We start from the raw sequence: 26,648 nt of genomic DNA, 5'->3' as shown, positions 1-26,648 counted from the left end.
TCCTTGCCCTATATCAATTGCTAAACATGTATCAAAACAAACAATAACAGGTGCTATTCCCTTTGAAACATTATGGGCTATGTACCCTGATAATCTTTGTGCTGTAAGAAATTGATGTTTTAAACTAGATCCTCCTTTATAGCCATAAACATAGATGCTACTTGTTATAGGTCCTACCGCTTTTGGTTCATAACATTGTATCCCATTTGGTGTATAGCACTGATTGTATTGTGTATTATTATGTGTGCATGGTGGTATTAAAGTTCCATTGCATTCAGGTTTCATAGTATAATATATTAAGGTCATAGAAATTTTTGTGCCTTGTTTGGTTTTTTGTAAACAGGCTGTGCAAATGTCCTCTTTTATCTCTCTTTTTGTAAGGTGGCGAAAGCTGCCTCCTCCTATCTCTTGTTGATAACTCAATAATGTTAAGAACCACTCACTAACTGGGGGAAATTTTATGCTTGCTCTTGAAGTTACTTCTGTTTTTATCATTTTATTAGGTAACCCTTTTTGATATTGTATGCATTGATACCAACCTATAGAATTCTCTGTAATTTTTACTTTAATGTGTGATAAACAGCTGTTCTCTTTCGGGTGTGAAATACCTCTCACATACTGGAATGCCTTTTTGAATTTTGCAGGCAAAAATTGCCATGTAATTAAACACGCTGCAGCTGGATTTTTCAAATAACAAGTTTAAGGTAACTTGTGTATTGGCTTCTCCGTATGTATTGTGAGGGTAGATGCATATCCCTTGAGAATTGCAGTTTTCCCCATTGGAGTACGGAATGATCGCTCTTTTTGAGCGGTTGTGTGTGAAAGGAATTTCTTGAATATCCCCCACTATTCCCTTCTTATTTTTGCGTTCATATTCACATGCCTCCCATACAATTAAAAGCACAATTCCCACCCCCAACATCATTAGCAAAAGGTGCAACAGAAAATGCTTACAAGACATCGGAAGAGCCCAAAAATCCCAAAATCCCATTTCCTGTCCAGGTGACGGTCCTCTGAAAAATGGGCATCTTGGTTGTCATGCTCTTGGGACATAAGGACGGCCAATGACTTGCTCCGGACGGATTTTCATTTTTAGCACTAGACGTCAAAAGAGGGATCAATAGATCTTACGTGATAATCGTTAGAAAAAGGATTATCGATAGCTTGTTGTACTGTGGGTGTAATACGAAGTTCAGTAGTGATACGGGAGGGATCGGTGTAGTTAAAATATTCCTCAAGATATTGTTCAATTATCACAATGTCACACGGGATTTTGCAGTCAACACACAGCTCACAGGAATAACAGGGAGCAGCAACAGGCTTCGCAGGGGCACGGGCAGAACCAGCATATTGGTCGCAATAGAAATTTTAGTCGTCTGTTGCTTGAAACAAAAGGGATAGGCTTGCTTCGGGATCCTTTGTATTACCCGTCTTCACTGATTTCTCATGAAACGGTCGTATGCATCTTCCAGGAACCCACAACACTCTGTCCGGGAGTTGCACGGCAGCGTAACCACGTCCCCAGGTAACGAGCTCCACTGGGCCCTTCCACTGAGGGTCTGGTAATTGTCTGTAATAAACAAGAGGGCGGGGAGAGACTACGCTATTCTGAAAATGTCTTTCCCCAGCTGTGGAGGCTATAGGTGAGCCTGTAAGATTTAAAAAATTCTGTGTGTATAAGGCTTTACTTAAACGGTTTTGGATTTCAGGCAGCCCTATCTTAAAGGGGCCTTGCTGCTTATCAAGCATCATTTTTAGTGTTAAATTTGCTCTTTCTACAATTCCTTGTCCTTGGGAATTGTATGGGATGCCAAATTTATGGACAATTTTCCATTGATCACAAAAGGTAGCGAATGCAGCGCTACTGTACGTGAGTCCATTGTCTGTTTTAATCTCCAGGGGACTTCCTAAAACTGAAAAAGAGCGCATACAATGGTTGATCACTTGTTTGGTTGTTTCCCCCCGCTGTGGGCTTGCAAAAATAAAACCTGAAAAGGTATCCACCGTAACGTGAATATATTTCCAGGGTGCAAAAGGAGGATATTGAGTGACATCCATTTGCCAAATCTCACAACGCTTAATTCCTCGGGGGTTAACTCCCATAGGAATTGCGTTACCTTGCCTGCTATAGGTTGAGCACTGCTGGATAATTGCGGCAGCCTCTGTTTTTGAAATTCCAAACATCTTCATTAAGGCTTTTGCATTTTGATGAAAGTACTCATGGCTTTCCCATGGAGTTGCAAATCCAATAAAACTTTCTCTAGCGGCTTTGTCTGCATAATCATTTCCTTCTGTTAGTATTCCAGGAAGTGACTGGTGACTCCTAATATGAGCCACAAAATATTGAAATTTTCTATCCATAATTAATTGTTGTAACTGTAAAAACATATCTAACAATTGCTTATCTAAGGCTGGTGAAAGATAGGCATCAAACAAATTATTAATCACTTGGTAAACATACAATGAATCCACAATTAAATTAAATGTTTGGTCTTTTAATTTCTCAAAAGCTAATATAGAGGCAGCCAACTCAGAACGCTGTGCTGAACTCTGAGGGGGGGGTGTGGTAAGTCACCCATTGTCCTGAAATTTGATACACACAAGCTCCCCTATTTTTAGTTCCGTCAGCGAAAACTGTGACTGCATTTTTAATTGGCAATTTACTTTGTAAGGAAGTCAATTGTAAATGTTGTAGATCCAGTAACAAAAACCTATAGTCTGTGGGATAGTGGTATTTAATTGTCCCTAAATAGTCACTTAAGGCCAATTGAAGTGCATCTGATATTTGAAAATATTTCTCCCACCAAGGTAGCGGATATGGAACGTAAATAGTTTCTGGATCCGTTCCCATTACAGCTCGAGCTCTCTCTCTTAACTTTATAATTATCTGGGATAACAATAGAGGTTCTGTTGAAACTGTTCTCCCCGGGGTGTTTGACAAATGTATCCATTCAATCACTAACACTTTTTTCTGTTGTGTTTGCAACAAACACCCTGTGGGCAAGTTTTTTGTATTGAAAATAGCTGCTGAAATAGGAACGTGTAAAATCATCCTATCTACCCATTTCTTTGCTAGGGCCGCTTCAATGACCTGAATACACTGTTTCTCTCGGTTCCCTATCGTGAGAACTACAGCGGGCTCTTTTCCTCCTGCCAAAAGTGCAAATAAGGGTTGTAACTGACTTGTAGTTAATCCCATGTAAGGGCGTGCCCAGTTAACTGAACCCAAATATTGTTGTAACTGTACCAAACTACATTTATCCATTTCAGGTAGTTTTGGAATTACTGGTGAGGCATGGGATGTCATTATTTTATGCCCTAAGTATAAATATGGTGGCATGGTTTGAATTTTTTCTGAAGCAATTTTAAATCCTTTATCATTAAATCCTTGTATGATCTCTTTTATTACTTGTGAATGTGCATCCTGTGCATTCTTTTCTATTGCTAGCAAGATATCATCCATGTAGTGGTAAAATAGGATACCTCTATACTTGGCTCTAAAATGTTTTAAAATATTATTAATGTAATATTGGCAAAGCGTTGGGCTATTTAGCATTCCCTGGGGTAAAACTTTCCACTGATACCTTACTGTTGGCTCACTATAATTTAGTACAGGAATTGTAAATGCAAATAATCTTCTGTCCTTTTTATGTAGGGGTATTGAGAAGAAGGCATCTTTTAAATCAATAACTGTTAATTCATAATTCTGAGGAATGATGTTAGGATTTGGCAGACCGCATTGCAAAGGTCCCATGGGCTGAATTACTTCATTTATCTTTCTTAAATCTTGAAGCATTCTCCACTTTCCTGATTTCTTCTTAATTAAAAATACAGGAGTATTATAAGGGCTATTTGACAATTCTATTTTTTTATCTAATAACAACTGTTGTACAATTTCTTTTAAGGCTTCTAATTTAACAATAGGAAGTGGCCACTGATCAATCCATATGGGAGTATCATTTTTTAGTGTAAGCTTCATTAAAGGATCCATTTCATTTATACTTAATACAAAACATTCATTACCATCAGTTCAAAGAGCTATACGTAAGCCAATGAGTTCTATTTTCTCAATGTCCCTCTAGGTCTGAAAGCAATTACACACACACACACGCTTCTCTCTCTCCCCCCTTCTCCTGTTTCCTTTCAAAGAATGACTCAGGGGGAAAGAGGGGGGTGAAACTCACGCACGCAATCACTTAAGTTAGCTCAGGGCTGAACGATTCTACAAACAGCTATCCTGCTCTTTAAAACATGTTTTCTCTCAACAAATTTGGAAATGATAACACACAAGCATACACACATATACCATTAAACAACTTTGCAACTTACTGTTTCTTACTGCCTGTGTAAATTAATTTCACATACAGAAATCCCACTTCAATCATTCTTCAAGCAGCGGGGATATTCAAAGAGCAGTTTAAATCCTAACTACTCTTTTTTCCCTCACGGCTTCAAGCCCAAATAAACTTAGCTAGCTGATCAAACATCAATTAAATTCAATTCTCCTCTTTCTCTTTTACCTCTGTTCACTTTCTTTTTCTCTCTACCTCTCTCTCACTCTTTTATCACTCTTTCTCTCATTCCAAAGTTAAGGTTGCCCCAAACTGAGACAACAAATCTCTCCCCCACAAGTTAACATGCAATTTTAAAACGACCGGTCGAATACGTGCCTTAATTATAGAACCTGGGATGGACACCTAAGAATTTTTTTAACAGACATTACATCAAAGTAATCAAGTCCAATTACCTAGGTCTTCCCATTCAGTCAGGCTTTACCTCATTACTTACTAAATTTCTTACTTTTGCTCGAAGTTATGCCCATTCTATCTCCTTAAGCACATCATTTGCATCTGGGTGGGGCTCGAGCTCTACTTTTCTTTTAAAAAACAACTATTACAGCTGCAACAATTTTCATCTGATGGTGGCCAGAAAATCAGCAAATTTGTTATAAAATTGAACACTTTAAAATCCCTGTCTTTTGGATTGAAGACATCTTATCTACAATTACCTTGAGGGTGCACAAAAACTTAGGCACACATTCATGCACGCACAAAAACATTTTTTCTCCATTCCAATTCAGATCTGACACGGGCTTTTGTAATTAGAGCTGCAAAAGGTGCAGGTTTCTGAGAAATGAAACATCTGTGAAAAAGTTTCAGGTGCTCAGGCAGAAAAATGTGCTCAAAGCAATCAGAAGAGAAATCAGAAGAATCAGTAAGCAAGAACTCCTTGAGACATGAAATTACGATGAGGAAAGACTAAAAGTGGCATAATGAAATAGAAATAGCCGGAATCACCGGAGGAAAATAGGAAAAGCCTGGCAGATTCACTTGCCAAGAGATTGAAATGAGAAGGAAAATAAAAGGCAGCCTTTTGTGTGGGGCTAGCTGAATGCCCCAAAATTAGTCCCCCGAAGCATAATGCTGAAGAGCTTCAAAGGCTGAAGATAACAAAGGCATGCATACAAGGGAAAAGAAAGCCTTGGATTCAGAGTGTGAATTTAGCAAAGAGGTTTCTGAATATAGCGGGGGGGTGTCTGGTCCCCCCATCACGGCTTGTTCATGAGTTTTTAAACATTCCGTGACGATCTGCCAAGTGGAAAGTATTTTCGCTGCTGAGTACCATTCATTTGGCAATAAAACATAATTTTCAGACAAACTCTGCAATAAAACTTGCACATATGGAGACAATAATCCATAAATTGTTATGGCTGATTTTAAATCTTTTAAAATATTATGTGACAAGGGGGTGAACACAGGATTTTGTCCTGCAAAATCAACAGGAAAGGTGGCTAACATTTTCAAGTCATCCAATTTTACATCGTCCCCACTTCTCTTTTTTTGCATTCCTGCAGTGAGGGGACCGAGTGAGCACTCAGTACTTTTTAAAACTGGATAAATATTAGATTTTTCTGCCTGAGGAACTTGTTGTTTGATCTCTTTTTCCTTAATTTCCTCTGCAATTTCTGTTGTTACTTTTTCATATTTTGGAGGAATATCAGATTTTTCTGGGGTGTTGGATTTTTCTTCTTGAGGAGTTTGCTTTAAAATCTCCTCTTTGCTTTCCCTTTTCTCTCCCCCTACAGCTTTTGTTGTTATTTCCTCATACTTGGGAGGGGCAGTGGGGTTTAAAGATGCTAATTCATCTGCCTGCTTTTTGGAAAGCGTGAATGTGTCTCCGTGATGAAGACAGAGAGCGGTTAAAACAGCCTTCCAGCTGATTAATATGATTGTGGGTGCTCTGGGCTCCTCGTGTAAATAGGAGCCTATTTTCGTCCATGTGTCTATATTAAGGGATCCAAATGTTGGATAACACGGACAGTTCTGCCAAATGTATCTCATTAATTCTTTAGTGTCTTTCTTTGTGGGAAGTTCAGTTTTATCCTTTAATATAATTTTATGAGCTCCAATAATCTGTCCAATTTCCTTAAGGTGAGCCTTCTGCTCTCTGGACAGGGGTCCTGTTCCCTTAAGGTGGGCCTTCTGCCCCTTAGACAAACCTGTCCCCATACTTACGAAATGCGCTGAGTAAGAGATGAGGATATTGGGCACGCTGTGGGTCCGTCCGACCTGTCCGGGCCTCCCTGCGTCGCACCTCGACTGACTCCTGGCGTTGTAAAATGAATCACGTCGGGGTCACCACTTGAAAGAATAAGCTTGCATTGAGAATGCAAGAATTCTCCCAATCCGATGGACCACTCCACGAATTCTGATTCCTAGGCTGCTTTGGCAATGAGACACACACGCACACTGCAGGCTGGGTGAAAATGGTGGTTTCTGGCTTAACCAGAGCACTTTTTATTAGGAAAGTTCAAAGAAACTGGTTCATCGGTGGTTAGTACAAACAAAGGATTTCACAGTATGTTACAAATCACTTCTTGATTACACATCATGGCAGGGAGGAGGAACAAAAGGTTTTACTGTTGCTTTGATAAGGAGAAATGAGGAGGTATAGAATTATAAATCACACAAAGAGCTACATTAGGCATCTGGGAGTAACTGATTTGTTACATGAAGCGGCAAAAGGATGCAAGGCTAATTCTGTGTGTTTATATCTCAGATAATAGAGGCCTCTCATCTCTGTGTGTATCTGTGTATTGCTATTCACATAAATACTTGAAATGAATTCGGCTTCCTTATCTAAAAGCTTTCCCAGGACTGTTTTTTCCATATGGCTCTTGGCAAATGTTCACTGGGATCAATTCAAATAGTTTATTATTCTCTTGATCTCAGCTAATCTACCTGGCCAATTATGGGGCAGATTCCCACAAAGGGGCAAAATAATGCAATGGGGGCAAAAGAACAATGTTACAGTACTTGTCAAAATGAAGCTTTTTGCCTGAGTTTGCAAAGGTAAGTACATGACTTATAACTCAGCATTGTAAGATTGCATTCCTTGTATATTTTTTAATTCCGTGTATATTTTTTAATTCACAGAACTATATTCAGACTTTTCAGCTAAATGCATTCTTCTGCTCTAGGATTTGGTTAAGAGCGTGGCTTAATATACTGTTCTTTGCCTCCCACAATACTGTCACACTTACTTTTGTTCCCATCCTCTAAAACTGGGCTGCTTTAATCTCAGCAACTTTAAAAATTAGTGGACTTCAGCCAACATGCTAGGGAATTCTGGGAATTGAAGTCCATACGTCTTAAAAAGTTGCCAAGAGATTGAGAAACTCACTCCACTGTGGCCTAATTAATTGCTTGCTTGCTTGTATTATTGTAGCAATTTACATGGCGGTATGAAAAGGTACCTCTATTAGTGGGATAAGAGAAAGAACAGTTGCAAATTAGATGCTTCTAGTTTCAAACTAGGGACATGGTGGCTCAGGGGCTAAGACGCTGAGCTTGTTGATCAGAGAAGTCGGCAGTTTGGCGATTCGAATCCCTAACGCCATGTAACAGAGTGTCCCAGCTTCTGCCAACCTAGCAGTTCGAAAGCACATAAAGATGCAAGCAGAAAAATAGGAACCACCTTTGGTAGGAAGGTTATATTTAATTTCGTTGTATTTAAGTACAATGACAATAAAGATTATACTAAGGTAACTGTTCCGTGCGCCTTTGGCATTTAGCATGACCATGGAGACATCTTTGGACAGCACTGGTTGTTTGGCTTTGAATTGGAGATGAGCACCACCCCCTAGAATCGGGAACGACTAGCGCATATGTGCAAGGGGAACCTTTATTTTTACCTAGTTTCAAACTAAAGCAAAGAGTTCCAGGAGTTTCAGCAGCAGAGGATTGCCATCTGCTCCTTTTCCGAATGTTGCATTTCTAGACTTCATATTTCATGTTTTGAATACATTCTAGCCTAAAAAGCATTTCACTAACACTATATGATAGTGTGTTTCTAAATTGTCCATATCATTTTAAGTTAGGATAATGGGATTAAAAAAAAAAACCCCTGCTACTGTGATTCTAGATTCTTCCACCTCTGCACTTTTCTATCCAAATCTATGATTTCCTTGGTTTGCAAAATGTAATAAAACAGTTTATAGCATTTCTTTGCAATAAAAGCTCTGCTTGGGCAGTCCCCAGGCAGAGAGAAAGAGATTTCCCAGAAAACGTAGACTCAGAATATTTTCCCATGGAAATGGGTATGAGTCATATCAGCACATCCTCAGAGTTCATAGTTTTCATACACAGGTTTTTGGAGATATTACGTATCTGATATGGGGGAAAATGTTGCCTACTTGAGGAGGTCTGAATATTTTGTATTTTAAGAAACTATGTTTAAGTTCTGCTCTTTGGGGAAAAGCTTTTGAACGGCAGATTGGAACAATTTCAGAAATGGGCTTCTCCCAAATGATACTGCTTTCTGTTTTTCCTCCTATGGCTTTTGGTTTGAGGGCTGGGGTGATTTCAGATTTCCTGCACTGCAGGTGTCCACAGGATGATCATAATATACATTACACATAAAAAACCAGACAGTTTCAATTGCATTGTCTTGCTTCTTTTGACCCTATCCTGTGGCCCGGAATCAAACAATTGGCCATAGATGGCTGGCCTTGCCTGCTTCACCCTGGCACCCCTGCTGCCCCACCACAGGCATTCCTGCCTGGCTGCCCCTTCCTCTTCTTGTGACCCCTTGGGCACACCTGCTACACTGGCTTATTTGTGTCTTCAAACCCATTGTCGACATTTATGCGTTTCTTGCATTGTGTTTTCATCCAGTATACTGCAAGCTCTATTGGGAGGTGGTGGGGGCAATGAAAAGTTGTGAAACTTAACAATTGGCAGTTTTATTATTGCAACCTATGCTTTTGATGGAAAAGTCAGCTATTGAGCAGCTTTCCCACTTATTACCCACCTACTGCAGAACATCTTAGATCAGTGGTTCCCAAACTTGGCAACTTTTAAGACTTGTGGACTTCAACTCCCAGAATTCTCCAGCCAATTCTGGGAGTTGAAGTCCACAAGGCTTAAAGTTGCCAAGTTTGGGAACCACTGTCTTAGATAGATGGCAAAGGATTACACTTGTTTCCTGACATGCAGCCAGGAAGTAACTTGAGTAGCATCATTGTTTTATGTATGTTGGGCCTGTGTAGTAGCCACTAACAATCTATCTTCTCAGCTCTTTATTGCAAAATTCTTGTTAAGTCTGAATTATGTAATTGCCTACCAGTTTTTCTAGTTATATTTTTATTTCCAAAACTGTATGGGAATCTGATGGATATTATATTTAGGACTGTTTCTGTGCAAAGCTTGATGCCTCTGAACTCATTATTTGTATATATCCAAAGGGAAAGGTTAAAAAAATAAGAATGCTACCCAAGTATTGCTTTTGAATGTGCTCATGTTTTTTTTTCTACTGTATGCCTATTTTTAAATCACTAAGGGAGCTATGTATTTACAATCCTAGTGAGTTTGTAGATTTTACAGATAATAGTTTCCATGATCATGTTCCTCTAAACTTCGCATACTTGAGAGAAGCTGTACTCCTTGGTAACAGATACACACACAAAAAATTGGAATACACTGTAGGAGGAAAGATATTATCATCTTGCATTCTGCTAAATAACAAATAGCTCTTCAAGTGAGGCAGATTCTGTAAGAGGACATGATATACTTGAAAGAGGAGGGGCAGGTATTAGATACAAAATGAACCATGAGACAGTACAGTTTAGTCTCATTAGCAGTAACATTGGGGGGAAAGGAAGAGGCCTCCCTGCCCTGAAGAATGTAGGAATCACTTGGGTGTCCCTTGGGCAATGACACAGAGTCAGCTAATTCTTCCATGACAGCAGCCAGACAATCCTTGAGATCTCCTGGCTTAAAACACATCACTATGAGCAGTAACACACAGTTGTTTTGAACGCATTATGGCAGGGGGCAATGCTGTTCGCATGCTTCATCAACCCAGCGTGGTTTAGGAGAATGGCTATTTCTCCTAAACTGAAGATGGGCTTCAGCACAAGTCCAAAAGCTCGGAAGACAAAACCTCTGGTCTTGGTGACCGACACAGATTGGATCTTGCAAAATTATCCTGGGACACGTATATTCCCCTTAATTCGTAACGGCTGTTTCATTTATTAATTTGTTTCATAACTTCATCAGTGATGAAATCACCCATTCAAAAAAGGGCCTCAAGAGTACTACTACTACTTCTGATTTTGTGGCAGCTCTGATTAACATTGACAAATATTTCCTTCTAGAAAGCCTCTCTGGGTCCAGAACTGATGGGGTTAAGTTGCATTGATTAAATTCAGAAGGTAATCATGAGAATCAATTGGTTAGAGGTGATAGTCTCCCCTTCAGGTGATATGATGAAGTACAGGCCAAACAGCCATTTGTCATGGATACTTTAAATTGAATAAATGGGCAAATAATGAAATAAATACAAATTGGATTCCTGCAGAGAATTGGATTTGACTCTCTACCATTCTTAAGAATTCTACAAACCTCTTGCCTGCATTTGACAAGGCTGCTGAAAGCACATTGCTTTTATTCTGTCAGGCTCAATGGGAACATTGGAAGAAATTATATAAAGGTACTTTGGATTTTTTTGGGTCATCTCAGGTAAAAATCTAAATACTGAATAGAACAGAACCAACTTTGCTGTAGGAAAACTGCTGGCAAAAAAACAATTACTTTGACAAATAGACCGGATTTAGTTGGGGCCCTGGAGGAAAAAAAAAACCCACTTACTGTAATTCCCCTTAAGATGGTTGAGGCAGTTAAGAAAACACAGAATGTGGCCTTTCATTTTTAGCCTTTCCCCTGACCTCATCCTTGCTAGTCATATGACTGAATAAAGTTATTATGAAAGGGTTGCAAAGAATTCTAAAAGCCATGCTTTGCTTGTTGTCACCTGCTATGTATTTTACAACCTAGCTGCATATGTTAGTGATTTCAACAGCATTTCCTTTTCTCCAGGGAAATGAAACGTGCAGTAGCCTGCAGTGCTATTTTGCAGGTAAAAGCAGATGGTTGATCTGCGGGCTAGTTCAGAGAAAATGCATGGTAGAGAGCCATTGCCCAACTTTGCAGAGGGCATTAATGGCCTGGAAAACTGGAAGGGCCAGTTGGTATGTTGAAGTCTTTGTGTCTTGTAATACTGCCCTTTAGAAGTTCCTGCCAGCTTGTGCCCTACGGTGGATGTTGGCCATAGACTGCAGGAGAGGATTGGCCAGGGAACTTGGGGCAGGAAGCATAGGTTGTTCCAGGGAGAGGAAAAGGAGATGGCCTTCCTAGGAAGGTAATCTCTGTCGAGCAGAGAGAGACAAGAGTGTGAATAACAAGCTCTGTAAATCAAAGGATATGAACAAAAACAATGAAAAACTTCATAAACAGCAACAAGAAAGAAGCAAAACAGGTTTTTGATTGCTTTTAAAGGGTTTTTTAGATTTCCTCACCTGGATATGATTCTGAGGAACTATTTTCCAACAAGAAAATGATGTTCTGTTTAATGAAAACTGCCATCTAAATGGCCAGAGTAAAATGGCTATTTCACAATACTAGTGTTTTGTTCAATAAACTTATTTTTAGTAGCAGAATGTCACTCATTTTTAACTCACTTTTCAATTTGCAAATCAGTTTATGAAAAGGGCTAATGAAAATGTGGATTCCATCCTTCTGAGGTCAGTAAAATGAGGACCCAGATTGTTGGAGGCAATATGTTGAGCCTGTAAACTGCTTAGTGCGCTGTAAAGCATTGTGAAGCGGTATATAAGTCTAAGTCTATCGCTATTACTATGCCAGGCTACTGAATACTTCCTCATATAGCAGTTCTGATAATTTGAGACTATCTCTGCAATGTATCCCCCCCCGCCACCCTTCTATGGATTACATGGGAACACTTAATGTATTCTTTCTCAATCTAGATGGGAAGGCTGGTTCAAGAGCATAAACAATAAAGAACGGAAGTGAAAATGGGTGTGTATAAAATTTTTATTCTCTATTTTGAATTATTTTTACACAAGGGACTAGACCAGCTTAAAATGGATGTGAGGAGTCCAGTATGTGGTAAGAATCAATTTGATATGTTATATAAATGTAAGAAATTTGGGAAGTATGGATTCCTAAATTTTCTCTTACTGGCTTTGGTTAGAATGGACAACGGAGCAATAAAGTTTAATAAGAACATTTTCCCATATCTATATTATAGCTTCTGGTTAATACAATTAATGGCAAAAGCAATTAAAATGCCACCTTTATCCCCACTGCTTTTCTTTATTTTTGTCCATAAAGGGGCAAAATCAGTGATTGTTGAAGTATAATTTGTGCAAAGTTAGGAAGATAAAAGCATGCATGCAAAATCTGTAGCAAAATCTTTCCTATCTCATTAATCTTTTATTTACACCCTCACTTTTTTAATTGAAAATGTTAACAATGGTAAGAATTAACACCAACTAAAATAGAACAAAAATAAGAAAGAGAAAGGGAGAATTAAAAGAAAAAGCTAAAAATGCAAAAAAAAAATCTTCAAAATTAGAAAAAAAGAAAAAAATGAGACTGGCTTCCAATGTTCTTCAAAGCATTGAAATTGTAAATACAATTATTTTAATCTCTCTAGTTATATAATGACCCTTATTCTATAATCTATCCTGTGTAATCATCAAATCCATAAATTACAAGTTTTTCCCCTTTTTTGCAATAGTCTGTAAGGGATTTCCACTCACCAATAAATACAGATATTGTTTTTTCTCTAATAAAACTAGTCCTCTGAGCAAGCAGTCATTTTCACCAACCACCCATATTTGTGCATATAATAATCTCGCTGTAGTTATGATATATAAAGAGTGTCCCATGATTCTTTTCTGACTTTTCCTATTCTACTAATCTGAGCAAAATTCTGCTTATTGGTTATGTGGCTCATATTTTGTTATTGTATTCTAGCCAAAAGCACATGGGTTCTTAAAAGTGTCTCCAAAGTTTTCCACTATAACCAGGAGTTTCAGCATTTACAGCCTAAATGTGATTATGTTAAGGCTAACCATAATCCCATTTCCACATTGAAAGTTCTAAAATACTGTAGCATCAAAAAGTGCTTTGTGATCTATATTACAATTATTTTAAATGTAATAGTGCCACCTGCTGTCCTTGTAGCAACATTAGAGTAACTAGTTTCAAGGAATGCAAAGAGGTTTGAAATAGAATGCAATTTTTGCCTCAAGAAATACAGATGTGTTCATGTGACAATCAAGCTCAGTGCTTTAGTTCCCCAGTCACAATAATCTTAATTAAAATAAATGTAAAATATTGGATTATAACTATAAAATATCATATTCCCTATTGCATTGTTTTCAGTGGGCAGGCTGTTTTTTTCTGGCATAGATGTATACACACACATCTGTATGTTCTGCAGTACAATCGATAGCAGTTGTCAAATTCATATCCCGTGGGCAGGATGTGACATGTGCTAGCTACACTGACCCCCATTTTAGTGAAGAGGGAAAAAGTTGCCATATATCACATGATGATGTCACGCAGCAAGTTTGATCCCTGGATGTCTATATGGTATTGATTACATGTACATTTCTCACAGAAAAGAATAGAATTTTAACCATCAACTAGGAAAGTACACTTACTTTGTTAAATACTTTTGCTGTCAATTACAATACAAATACTTCAATGGTTTTTTTACCTTGTGAAAATGAACCCCAAAAGAGTACTTAAATATTTCCCCAAAGAGACATTGGGATTGAAATCTCCAAATTTGCCATTAAGCAAAATATATGACCTTAATCACTATAATTTGATATTTTGTTATTCTAACCTGGTAAGGAGCAACAAGGATCAAAATGGAGGGGAAAGTGAGAGATGGTTGCCTAGTTTGGTTGACTCATTTGAGAAATACTTCAGGTTGTACAGTTTTAACTGTCCTTAAATGTTATAGCGAGACCCAATCTGTTAAAAGAAGTTTTAAGAGCAATATTTTAAACGTCATTGTGGGAATATAACTTTGATATAGCAATAGTTGGTCACTAAGGCTGGAATCAACTGAGATATTGCCAGTTAAAATGTAGAAGGTTTTTTAAAATTAAAAAATGGTTTTAAGACAATATGTTATGACCAATGTGCATCAATGCCGACTGAGATACATGAGCATCTTTAGTACAGTATCAAGAATACAGAAAGCAGGAAATCAAAGCATATTAAATTGGCACAATTACCTCCAAAGAACAAAACTAGCTTCTTTTTTAATAAACCAGACGAATATACTCATACATAACTTCTCCAATGCTACAAAATTTGTTCAGCTTCTTACAAAACACAGTAAACCGACACTTTGGCAAACAACAACTCTGAAAACTATACACAGAAAAACATGGGTAAAATAGATTTATACAAGTAGAGCATTTTGGCAATTTAAAAGAAAAGTTACTTTTCTTATCATTAATCAAAAGGTAAAACATATAGTAGTCAGTAAAGTTACTATAGAACTAATCCTGAAACATATAAACACTTTTAAATCTCTAAAAGAATATGATCTTTTCATCTGAACTATTTTGATTATTAATACTGAGCCAAATGCTATCAGGATGTTTAAATACTTTGAAAAAATGTTTACCTTGACTTTACATACCCCTCACAAATTGTACACATTAAAAAATTATGCCTATAAAATTATTTAAAAGTTATAGCATTCTCTAGCTGCCAACCCTTAAGTCCTCTTTAATATGTACTTTACAAAAAATTATGTTTCCTTTATTCATTTTCAGCGGTGGAACCCTTCGTCTTTTCTTGCTCTCTTCCATCACTAGACATCCTATAGAAGAAACACAGTACCAATTATGGAAAACTTCACTTTGAATAACTGCAGACAAAAATATTTTGTATCTTTCTAAAATATATAACTTGGATTGATTATAAAAATGTGTTTGATGTATAAAATAACTATACTAAGTGTAGTATATATAAGAAAATAATTGAGTTAAAAATAAAACTATAAATAATATTTCATTTCTGCTGTTCAGAAGAAGCAAACAAGAAGTTGTATAAAACAGAAGAAAATATTAAGATTATAGTAGAGGTCTGGAATTGGTCCTCCCTTGCCTTATGCCAAATAGATACTAATTTCAAGAGAAAAATTGGAAAAAGGGTGGAATCAAGATTCGAAATGCACATTTCACTAGAGCCGTGATGGCGAACCTATAGCATGCAGAGCCATCTCTGAGGGCATGCAAGCTGTTGCCCTAGGTTAGCTGCAGCGTGTATGTACACACCGGCCAGCTGATTTTCAGCTTTTGAAGGGCCTGCGGTGGGAGGCAGTTTTCTCCCTCCCCATGCTTCAGTAAAGCCTCCGAAGCCTGGGGAGGGGGAAAAATGGGCCTAGAGGAAGTTCAGAAACAGGCTATTTCCAGCTTCCGGAGGGCCGCTGGGGGAGGCCATTTTCACTCTCCCCAGGCTTCAAGAGTGTGTGTGTGTGTGTGTGTGTGTGTGTTGTGCGTGCATGTAAGGGGCAACGGGTGGTGGTGGTGGTCATGCGCGCATGTGAGGAGTAACGGAGGTCGTGCGCACATTCATGGGGGTGGGACGGAAGGGAGGCCATATCACATGTGTGTGCTTTCGGCACCCGAGCCAAAAATGGTTAGCCATCACTGCACTAGAGTTTTGCCTAGTTGGTCATTTTCCAAATCCAAAGTACTATCACAATCGGTAGCTTTCTAACTAATCCACCTTATTAAAACACTGTCCTGTCCCTGAGTGGATTATGCACATTTTACAACAGCCAAAAGATTGTTGAAGTAGCATATTTTCATTATTTTTTTAGGATTGGAAACCTTGTACTTACTTTTTCTTATTGCCAGAATCTAGCTTCTCTTTTTTTTCATCTGTGGTATCCCCATTTTGTTGTGACTGGTTTGTATCTTGACCTTCAGAAGCACCATTCATTACCTTTGTGCCTTTAATGGTTTTTTAAAAAAATATTTATTAGCATGTTAAATGATTCAAAAAATAAGTTAATTACACATCTACCGTTTTTTTCGGAGTATAAGACACACCAAGATTTTGAAGAGGCAAATTTTTAAAAAAAGTTTTTGTACTATTCAGACCTCCCAAAAATGGCCCATTTTTTGCAAAAAGGACGCATTTTTGTCAAAAAAAGGGCATGCAAAGCCTTTAGGAGACTTGTAGAGTACTCCTGGGGGCTGGGGCAAAAATGGCCCATTTTTCGCTCATTTTTGCCTTCCCAGCCCCCAGGAGCACTCTGGAAGCCTCCTAAACATTTTATAAATCTCTAAATTAGGGGTGTCAAACTAGATTTCATTGAGGGCCGCATCAGGGTTGTTTGACCTCGGGGGGGGGGGGGGGGAGAGTGGGCATGGCCAGGGTTGGGGTGGCCAGCTCATTGTAACTCGTGTCAGGGTGCCTGTGGTGGCCCGTGCATTCTGCCAGAGAAAAGGCACTGTGGGTCAGTCCTTCGCTGTTTCCAGGTTGGCCCCGGAGGCCAGATCTAACCACCCCGTGGGCTGGATCCAGCCTCTGGGCCTTGAGTTTGACACCCCTACTCTAAAATCTTGTAAAGATAGATGGAAGCTTAACATATCTAACTTTGTAGAAAAGCTTGGGACATTGTTTTGATGTACAGGAGGAATCAGAATAACTACTGCCTTGTACTATTTACCTTGTATTCTACACAAACCACTTTACAGTTTGAGCTGAGTAATATTGAGCACAAAGTTGGACCCAATTTAATTATGTACCAACTTGTTATTTATTGTATTATTTACAGTAATATACTTTAAGATGCTTGCTATTCCCCTATAGGGAGATCTTATGACCTTTTATTTAACAAAACTACAAAGTTACAACAGCCTCAGAAAAAATAGCTTTCAACCCACCCAAAATAAGATTTACATAGCCTAAAAACAATAATATCATACATCTATGTGTTTGTTTGCGTACATTTCACTATTAAATGTTTTTTAACATTGAAATGGTTTAATTCTTCTCCAAAATTTAATGTGATAAAAATGTTTACATTCTGATTTTCAATATAAATGTGTTTTTATTCTTAATTCAGAGGTCTCAAACTGACATATAAATGATTATATGCATCACAGTTGGGACAATGAACATATGCATTTTTAGTGAATTGTACAGACCTGTTTGTTCTTTGTCTTTTTCAGATTTCTTGTTTGATCCTTTCTTCCACTGTTCTTTGGTTTTGTTTGCTTCTTCATGCTGTTTTTGCTCAGCTAATGACTTATTTAGTACTTGTGAAAGAACAGAATCGCCTTCCCCAACAAGAAACATAGTCTTGAATTTATTATAGAGCATAGTGGATTTTTCCATTATAATCTGGCTAACCTTAAACTTTCGTATCTGAAAAGATATTTGGGCGGGGGGAAGCATATATTTTATAAATGAGAGTACAACATGTAGCTGTTGAATGCCGTATTTTGTGACAATAGTTTGTAATGGATAAACCAATGGACCAATTGTAGTACTAAACTATAATTTTATTCATGAAAAATTTAAGATTATAATGAAAATTCATAAAAGGTTATTATTTTTAATTAGCTGCTGAACTTACTTTTTTGAGTGTGGAAATCATTTCTGCATGCTTCTGAGCTTGTTGCATTGTAACTTGAAGTGATGCAAGTTCATCCAAAGCCTCAATGCATCTGTTCACATCCTATTATAACAACATTTGAAGTTTCATTTCTTAGGGGGGGAAAACTCACTACTGTTACAAATTTAGCAAGACATTAAATATATGCATGAGTTTAATATAATTTTACAGGAGAAACAATTAAATGATTTTATTATTCACTGAAGTTTTAAAATATAATTATATTTTACTCTACTTTAGTATCAGTATAGTATCTCAAGTCTCTGAGAGTTGTAGTAGTAACAGATTGTATAAATATGCAAGTGGGTCTAAAATGGTTCAAAAATCATACAAAAAAATGAAATAAATTACATACGAAGTAAATAGCTTTGTGACAAAATTTGCAACTTTGTTTTTCTCATTACAAAATGGAGTCAATATAACATACATACAAGATGATCAATCTGGAGTGAATTCTTTATTTCTGCATGTATCCTTTGGAGCCGAGAATCCATTGACGTCTCTAAATGTTTTTTAAAAAGTTAAGGGATAAGTATTTTGAATATTTTAAAGTAAATGGCAGAATATATATCAAAAGGGTGAACCAATAAAATTATTTGAATTATAATCAAAATAATGTTGTATGCATATGGCTGAAACGTAGGGAATGCTGTTTGCTTACAGAGAAAATAAAACTGTTTTAATAAAACCAACTGTTCAAAGCAACACTACTTATGTTATCTACATATAGAAAAAAGAATAAGTAGATAACTAAGCTATACGAGAGGATGCTGAAGAGTATAATAATAAAGATCCTGCAATGTTATTTTATAGCTCACTTTTTCTTTGGGATCTAATTCAGAACACATATCATCCTCTTCTTGCAGTATTTTCCTACAGCAAGAACTTGGGAAGTAGGTTGGGCTGAGAAGTGTTAACTATCTGAAGAGGAACTGGTCCTTAACAATTTCAGAGCTTAAGCTACAAAGCACAGCAAACACTATGCAATATACAAACAGGAAGAGCAAATCTTGACCACTATTGCAGCTTTCATGACATAAAGCAAATTTATCCTACTAGTCAGGCAGAAATTAAGAAACGGAAATGGAAGATAGATAGATAGATAGATAGATAGATAGATAGATAGATAGATAGATAGATAGATACACACACACACACACACCAGGGCTGGGTTTCAACCAGTTCACGGCGGTCCCCGCCAACCGGTTGGTCGGCGAACCCGGAAGTAAGTAACTTCCGGGAACGGCGAAGGGCCCACCCGCCCGCCCTCCTTACCCGGTTTTGACGAGTTCTGCGCTTCCACGCATGCGCAGGATGCATACAGCGCCTGCGCGATCCTCCAGGAGCAGCTGGAGCATCGCACAGACACATGCGTGCGCTGCGTGTGTGCACGAGGATGCCACCGGCCCCGTTTCAACCGAACCGGTTGGAACGGGGCGAGAAACCCACCCCTGACACACACACACACACATATATAAAGAGAGAGAGGGGGGGAGGGGGAGAGACCATCCAGACAGATTTATCATCACAAATACAACACAAATGTAACAAAGGCAACAGTAAAAATATTGGGTTTCTGTCTGGATGGTCTCTTGTGACGAGCAGATAGACAGAGAATGGAAGCAGTAGACTTCCTCCCATAGTTGGGCATACCAGGGGTTGTGATTCTAAATACATACCTATTTCCCTGGCTCAGCTGATAAGGAGGAGAACCTTGTGGCTTAGTAGTTAACACATCTGCCTAAGATGTAATACAGCACAGGTTCTAATCCCAGTAAGGGTATGGCTAGCTGATGTGAGCTAAATAGCTTGAAATAGATCTATACTAGTCTCCCTTTATTTATTTATCAGTACAAATACAACATATATATATATATATGCAATTTCCGTTTGCTTATACATATATATTGATATATATAAGCAAACAGAATTTATATATATATATGTTGTATTTGTGTGTGTGTGTGTATATATGTGTGTGTGTATGTGTGTGTGTGTGTGTGTGTGTGTGTGTGTGTGTGTATATATATATATATATATATATATATATATATATGTATATGTGTTTTTTTTTATTTGTGCTGATAAATAAATAAAGGGAGACTAGTATAGATAAATAAATAAAGGGAGACTAGTATTTATCAGCACAAATAAAAAAAAACCACAAATATAACAAAGGCAACAGTAAAAATATTGGGTTTCTGTCGTGATGGACTCTTGTGACGAGCGAATGACAGATGATGGAAGCAGTTAGCTTCCTCCCATAATTGGGGCTTACCAGGGGTTGTAATAATCTAATATATATATATATATATATATATATATATATATATATATATATATATATATATATATATATATATAAAGTCACATATTTAAAGTTATATTTATCAGCACAAACATAACAAATATATATACCGTATTTTCACCCATATAACCCGCCCACGCAAATAACCCGCCCACGCGAATAACCTGCAGATTTTCAAGATCGTGTAAAATGTTTCCCGTATACCCCGCCCACTTATATAACCCGCAATGAGTAAGCCATCGGCAAACATTACATTAGCGCTATTCCATCGGACCTACCCATTAAAACCAATCGGAGGAGAAAGCCTGGGCGAGCTGGGGAGGGGTTGGAGGAACTCAACTCAAGGGAGAGATCTTGAAATTCAATAGAAAAAAAAATGCTTGGGTTTCGGGACGCCTTCGTGAAAACCCCACCCCTGGCTATGGGCAAAGTGACCAGGAAGAAGCAGGAGGTGAGAGGAAGCCTTCTCTGGGCTTGGAAGTCCGGCAGGAAGGGAAGGGGAGGAGGCGGCGGCGCGGCTGTGGCTCCGTTTTCACACACACACACACACCTCCCTTCTGCTTTGCTCTGTGAAAGGGCTTCACTGCCGAAGCATTTTGGTTTAAAAAAAAAAACACCGTCCCTTTCTCTCTCCAGTTAACAGGGCCAACCCAAGTGGTGCATTTTATCTGGGAGACGCCACGCAACGAGGGAATCTCCTTTTGGGGGGGGGGGGTGAGACGCTGACAGAAAAAGGGCAAGCAGTGGCCGTGTGAGGCGGCCTTGAGTGCTCCAAACGATCTACCGTACTGGCTGGCGAGGTTAGTTCTCTAAAGGCCGTTGAAAGCTCCGGGGAAACCCCTTTTTCCGCCCTCGGAGCCCCCGGTGCTTCCTCAACCCCCCCACACTTTTTCCTCTTTGGTTCACCCCACCCCCGCCCTCAAGGGCCCGGGACTCTGGGAAAGTGTGCAGCTGGGGGGCTGGGGAGGAGGAGAGCGTCTACCGTTCCTCACGGGAGGCACTTCGAGCCCCGCCGTATCTGAGAGGCTCTTAGTCGTCGGTGTGGAGAGGAGAGAAAGGTTAAAATGTTTTTGAAACATAAAAAGAATCCTTTGTGGGCAAACTTAAAGCTGCTGGGCTGCACGGGCTTGCTGTAAATTGAGGGCATGTTTTGCCTTTATTTATTTTGCCGCCTCCCCTTCCCTTCCTCGGAGGGGAACGCTCGGAGCAAAAGGGACCCCCGCCTCGTTAAAGCCGCATCCGACGCTTCACCTACAAACGATCCCGATTCTCCCGCGTCCTTCCTTCCTTCCCTCCCTTCAATGTACCGTACTCTTCCTATAAAGAGAAGGGAAGCGTGAACAAACTCCGGGCAGGAGATGGGCTCGCGTAGAGGTACCAGAAGTTTAACCGTTTCACCTAAGCCACAGCTCGTCCTCTCTTGGGACAGCCTTCCGCCGACATTAAAACGATGCGTGAACTTGCGAAAAACTGTGGCAGGCACGGAGGGGAGGGAGGGAGCGAAAAAAGAAGCGAGAAACGGATATTTTCTCCCTCTCGCGAAGGGGGGAGGATCTGGTGCTTTCCGGCTCGGGCTCCTTTTCTCCCTTTTCCTGCTTGGGTTTCGGGACGCCTTCGTGAAAACCCCACCCCTGGCTATGGGCGAAGCGACCAGGAAGAAGCAGGAGGTGGGAGGAAGCCCGGATTCTGCAGCCCCTCGCCTTCTCTGGGCTTGGAAGTCCGGCAGGAAGGGAAGGGGAGCAGGCGGCGGCGCGGCTGTGGCTCCGTTTTCACACACACACACACCCCTCCCTTCTTCTGCTTTGTTCTGTGAAAGGGCTTCACTGCCGAAGCATTTTGGTTTAAAAAAAAAAAACACCGTCCCTTTCTCTCTCCAGTTAACAGGGCCAACCCAAGTGGTGCATTTTATCTGGGAGACGACACACACACACACACACACACGACACGTGCAGCAGGAGGAGCGGCTTCCTCCGCGCTCTCGGCTGCCACAAACGCCACGCAACGAGGGAATCTCCTTTTGGGGGGGGTGAGGCGCTGACAGAAAAAGGGCAAGCAGTGGCCGTGTGAGGCGGCCTTGAGAGCTCCAAACGACCTACCATACTTCGTTTTCACACACACACACACACCTCCCTTCTTCTGCTTTGCTCTGTGAAAGGGCTTCACTGCCGAAGCATTTTGGTTAAAAAAAAAAAAACACCGTCCCTTTCTCTCTCCAGTTAACAGGGCCAACCCAATCCCGCGTCCTTCCTTCCCTCCCTTCAGAGCGAGGAAGCGGCAGCTCGTCCTCTCTTGGGACAACTTGCGAAAAACTGGAGGGAGGGAGCGAAAAAAGAAACAAACGGATATTTTCTCCCTCTCGTGAAGGGGGGGGATCTGGTGCTTTCTCCGCTCGGCGACTAAGAGCCTCTCAGATACGGCGGGGCTCGAAGTGCCTCCCGTGAGGAACGGTAGATGCTCTCTCGCCTGCCAGAAGGGAGCAAAAAAATAACAAAGGAGCGGAGAAAGCACCAGATCCCTCCCCCCTTCGCCAGAAGGGAGCAAAATAAGAAGCCAGAAACGGATTTCTCCCTCTCGTGAAGGGGGGAGGATCTGGTGCTTTCTCCGCTCCTTTGTTATTTTTTTGCTCCCTTCTGGCAGGCGAGAGAGCATCTACCGTTCCTCACGGGAGGCACTTCGAGCCCCGCCGTATCTGAGAGGCTCTTAGTCGCCGAGCGGAGAAAGCACCAGAAGGGAGCAAAAAAGAAGCCAGAAACGGATTTCTCCCTCTCGTGAAGGGGGGGGGGGATCTGGTGCTTTCTCCGCTCGGCGACTAAGAGCCTCTCAGATACGGCGGGGCTCGAAGTGCCTCCCGTGAGGAACGGTAGATGCTCTCTCGCCTGCCAGAAGGGAGCAAAAAAATAACAAAGGAGCGGAGAAAGCACCAGATCCTCCCCCCTTCACGAGAGGGAGAAATCCGTTTTCTGGCTTCTTTTTTTGCTCCCTTCTGGCGAAGGGGGGAGGGATCTGGTGCTTTCTCCGCTTGGCGACTAAGAGCCTCTCAGATACGGCGGGGCTCGAAGTGCCTCCCGTGAGGAACGGTAGACGCTCTCTCCTCCCCAGCCCCCCAGCTGCACACTTTCCCAGAGTCCCGGGCCCTTGAGGGCGGGGGTGGGGTGAACCAAAGAGGAAAAAGTGTGGGGGGGTTGAGGAAGCACCGGGGGCTCCGAGGGCGGAAAAAGGGGTTTCCCCGGAGCTTTCAACGGCCTTTAGAGAACTAACCTCGCCAGCCAGTACGGTAGGTCGTTTGGAGCTCTCAAGGCCGCCTCACACGGCCACTGCTTGCCCTTTTTCTGTCAGCGTCTCACCCCCCCCAAAAGGAGATTCCCTCGTTGCGTGGCGTCTCCCAGATAAAATGCACCACTTGGGTTGGCCCTGTTAACTGGAGAGAGAAAGGGACGGTGTTTTTTTTTTTTAAACCAAAATGCTTCGGCAGTGAAGCCCTTTCACAGAGCAAAGCAGAAGAAGGGAGGGGTGTGTGTGTGTGTGAAAACGGAGCCACAGCCGCGCCGCCGCCTCCTCCCCTTCCCTTCCTGCCGGACTTCCAAGCCCAGAGAAGGCGAGGGGCTGCAGAATCCGGGCTTCCTCTCACCTCCTGCTTCTTCCTGGTCGCTTCGCCCATAGCCAGGGGTGGGGTTTTCACGAAGGCGTCCCGAAACCCAAGCAGGAAAAGGGAGAAAAGGAGCCCGAGCCGCCGAGCCAGCCCACTGCCGCGAGGAAAGTGGTGGTCCCAAGCTCTCCCTTTAGTTAATCTGTGTAAAATATTTTACGTATACCCCGCCCACTTTTATACCCCGCAGGGGGGCGCTGTGCATGTAAAAACGCATATAACCCGCGGGTTATATGGGTGAAAATACGGTATATATGTTGTATCAAAATGCTTACATAATTTCATTCAGAAGGTTAATACTGTTTACATTACCAAGTAAAAATACTTTAAGAATTAGAAAACAAGCTTTGACCACTGACCTCGTTTTTTCTCTATCTTCTTAATTTCTGGTTTCTTGCATTCTTCTCTATTCTGCCTATTCAAAATATTCAATTTAAATTAGACTACAGATTCAAAGAATAAAATGAGTACAATGTCATGCTAATCATTACAAAGTAAATAACTTGAATAAATGACTGATTTTGTTTCAGAAAGAATGTAAGACACAACATTCATCAAATTGGGAGGTTGCTTATGATTTTGTATAAAATCTAGAGTATTACATCGAGTTCTAAATAGCTATTGCATTTTTGCCCTTCTCCATCCAAGCCAGCTCAGAGTTTATTATAGGTAAAAATAGGAAAGGGAGCATCACAAATACTGCCTTCAGCTCCTAAATGAAAAGGCACTGTACAAATCTAATAAAAAGTTATTTCCCTAGTGCTGCCATTATCTCAGTCAATGTTTCTAACATTGTTCTGATTCAGAATGAGATAATTAATGTAGCATAATAGCTGATTTCATAAAGTATATCGAACTGCAGGATATGAAGCCCTTGGTTGCAAACAGCCTTTGAAAGCTTTGTGTTGTATCCAGAAATCTCCCAAAATTATTACTATTACAATCTGCAATTTTTATGTGACAGAAGGGAGAATTATTAAATACTGAAAAGTAGATCAAATAACTTTTAAAAATTTAATTAAATCAAAATTTAACCAATATTAAATCTTAAAAGTTGGACTAAGCTCCTGACAATGATTTAGGTTACCATCACTCTTATCCCAGAATAAATTCTACACTGTTGTCAGCTGAGTCCTAGTTTTGAACTGGAAATGGATATGAAACAAAAACATTTTGGAAGCCCAATCTGAAAAGGCCCATGAACAAGAATTCGCTAATAGGGATGATTTTTGTATTTTTTAATAAACTAAACAATATACAGACAGATTGCAAAAATCATGTTCAAACATTGTTTCTATAGTACAGTGTTTTTCAACCTTTTTTGTGCAAAGGCACACTTTTTTCATGAAAAAAATCCCGAGGCACACCACCATTAGAAAATGTTAAAAAAAATTAACTCTGTGCCTATATTGACTATATATAAAGGTTTTTCCCACGGCACACCTTACACTATGTCACGGCACACTAGTGTGCTGCGGCACAGTGGTTGGAAAACACTGCTATAGTATGATATGGATATTTTGAAAATCGATTAATGTTGAAAAATAATTATTTTGGAGCTTTTGCATGGCCCTATGATAAAATAAAAGGGCTTATTTCATGTTCCTATTGTTTCCTATTATGGAATACTAAGAAGAAATGAAAAACCCTATTTATTTCAAAACATCATGTTAGAACATTTTGGATGCTGTTGTAATTCTCTAATAAATAGCCTGATTTAGCTTTCTGGTTTGATTGCAGTTTTTTATTATCAGTTTCATGAGGAAAAAATGAAATTTGCCCACTGGTGTTTTTATGTAAATCTTAGATAAAGTTAGTTAGCTGTTCTTCATTTTCTTCTGATATGGCAGAATGGTTAAGATGGAGCTAGGGAGAATCTTGCACAAAGCCATCCTCAACTGGGTAACTCTGGGTTACTTTTTCAGCCCAATATATCTCATAGAATTGTGACCAGATTCTAAAGAAGAGTGTGCTATATTATATTGTCTTGAGAAAGGCAGATAAATAAAAGAAAAAGTTATAAAGCTAAGTAATAAAAGACTGAATTATACAGTACATGATTCTTACTGAATTATTCCTGTAGCCTTGGAATGTGAAAAGGTAATTAATCATATAACCATTTAATGTCTATAAAACTAACTGCCTGATATACTCACGATTCTCCCTCCATTTGTTCTTCCTGTTTACGTTTCCTTTCTGCTACTTCACGTTCATGCTGGCCTTTTAAAATGTTTCTTCTATGCGATCCTTGAACATTTCTTCCTTTTTTCTTCTTTTTCATTTTAATTTGAACAGGAATGAAAGGTTTTAGTTGTTGAAACAACTATTATTGAAACAACTGTTTTAGTTGTTGAAACAACTGTCTATTCTAATTTTACACCAGGTGAATGATCCTGAGTAAAAATTCTATCATTCTTAAAAGTTACATGTAATCTACATTCCATTGCATTGCTTCTCCACTGCATTTTAAAAATTTACTAATTCCTATGAAATCCTGTTTTACCCAGGTATTTGAAACTGAATTAAACTTTCAACAAAATGAAAAGAAACAACTGAGCCACGACTGCAGGAATATTTCATGATAATTTAGCTTTCATAGTGCTACTGGATGAAAGAAAAGTTATAGCTGATGAGAAGCATCCTAAGAAAAGGCAGCATCAAATATAATAT

At 39.7% G+C, this 26,648-nt stretch overlaps 1 protein-coding gene across 1 annotated transcript in view; it reads right to left on the bottom strand.

The window, feature by feature from the left end:
- Positions 1-13,330: 13,330 nt before the first annotated feature.
- Positions 13,331-26,648, bottom strand: part of PSIP1 (PC4 and SFRS1 interacting protein 1) — a 32,870-nt gene continuing 19,552 nt past the window's right edge. Inside the window, 7 exon segments of the mRNA XM_032212893.1 lie at positions 13,331-15,213; positions 16,240-16,351; positions 17,555-17,774; positions 17,986-18,087; positions 18,456-18,526; positions 24,338-24,393; positions 26,135-26,250. Of these exon segments, the coding sequence (XP_032068784.1) occupies positions 15,153-15,213; positions 16,240-16,351; positions 17,555-17,774; positions 17,986-18,087; positions 18,456-18,526; positions 24,338-24,393; positions 26,135-26,250 (738 nt within the window). The 3' untranslated portion in view covers positions 13,331-15,152.

This window comes from Thamnophis elegans, chromosome 3 (assembly GCF_009769535.1).
Source record: "Thamnophis elegans isolate rThaEle1 chromosome 3, rThaEle1.pri, whole genome shotgun sequence".
NCBI classification, from domain to species: Eukaryota; Metazoa; Chordata; class Lepidosauria; order Squamata; family Colubridae; genus Thamnophis; species Thamnophis elegans.
Note: the sequence above shows the minus strand (reverse complement) of the source record. Positions and strands in the feature narration are given on the sequence as shown.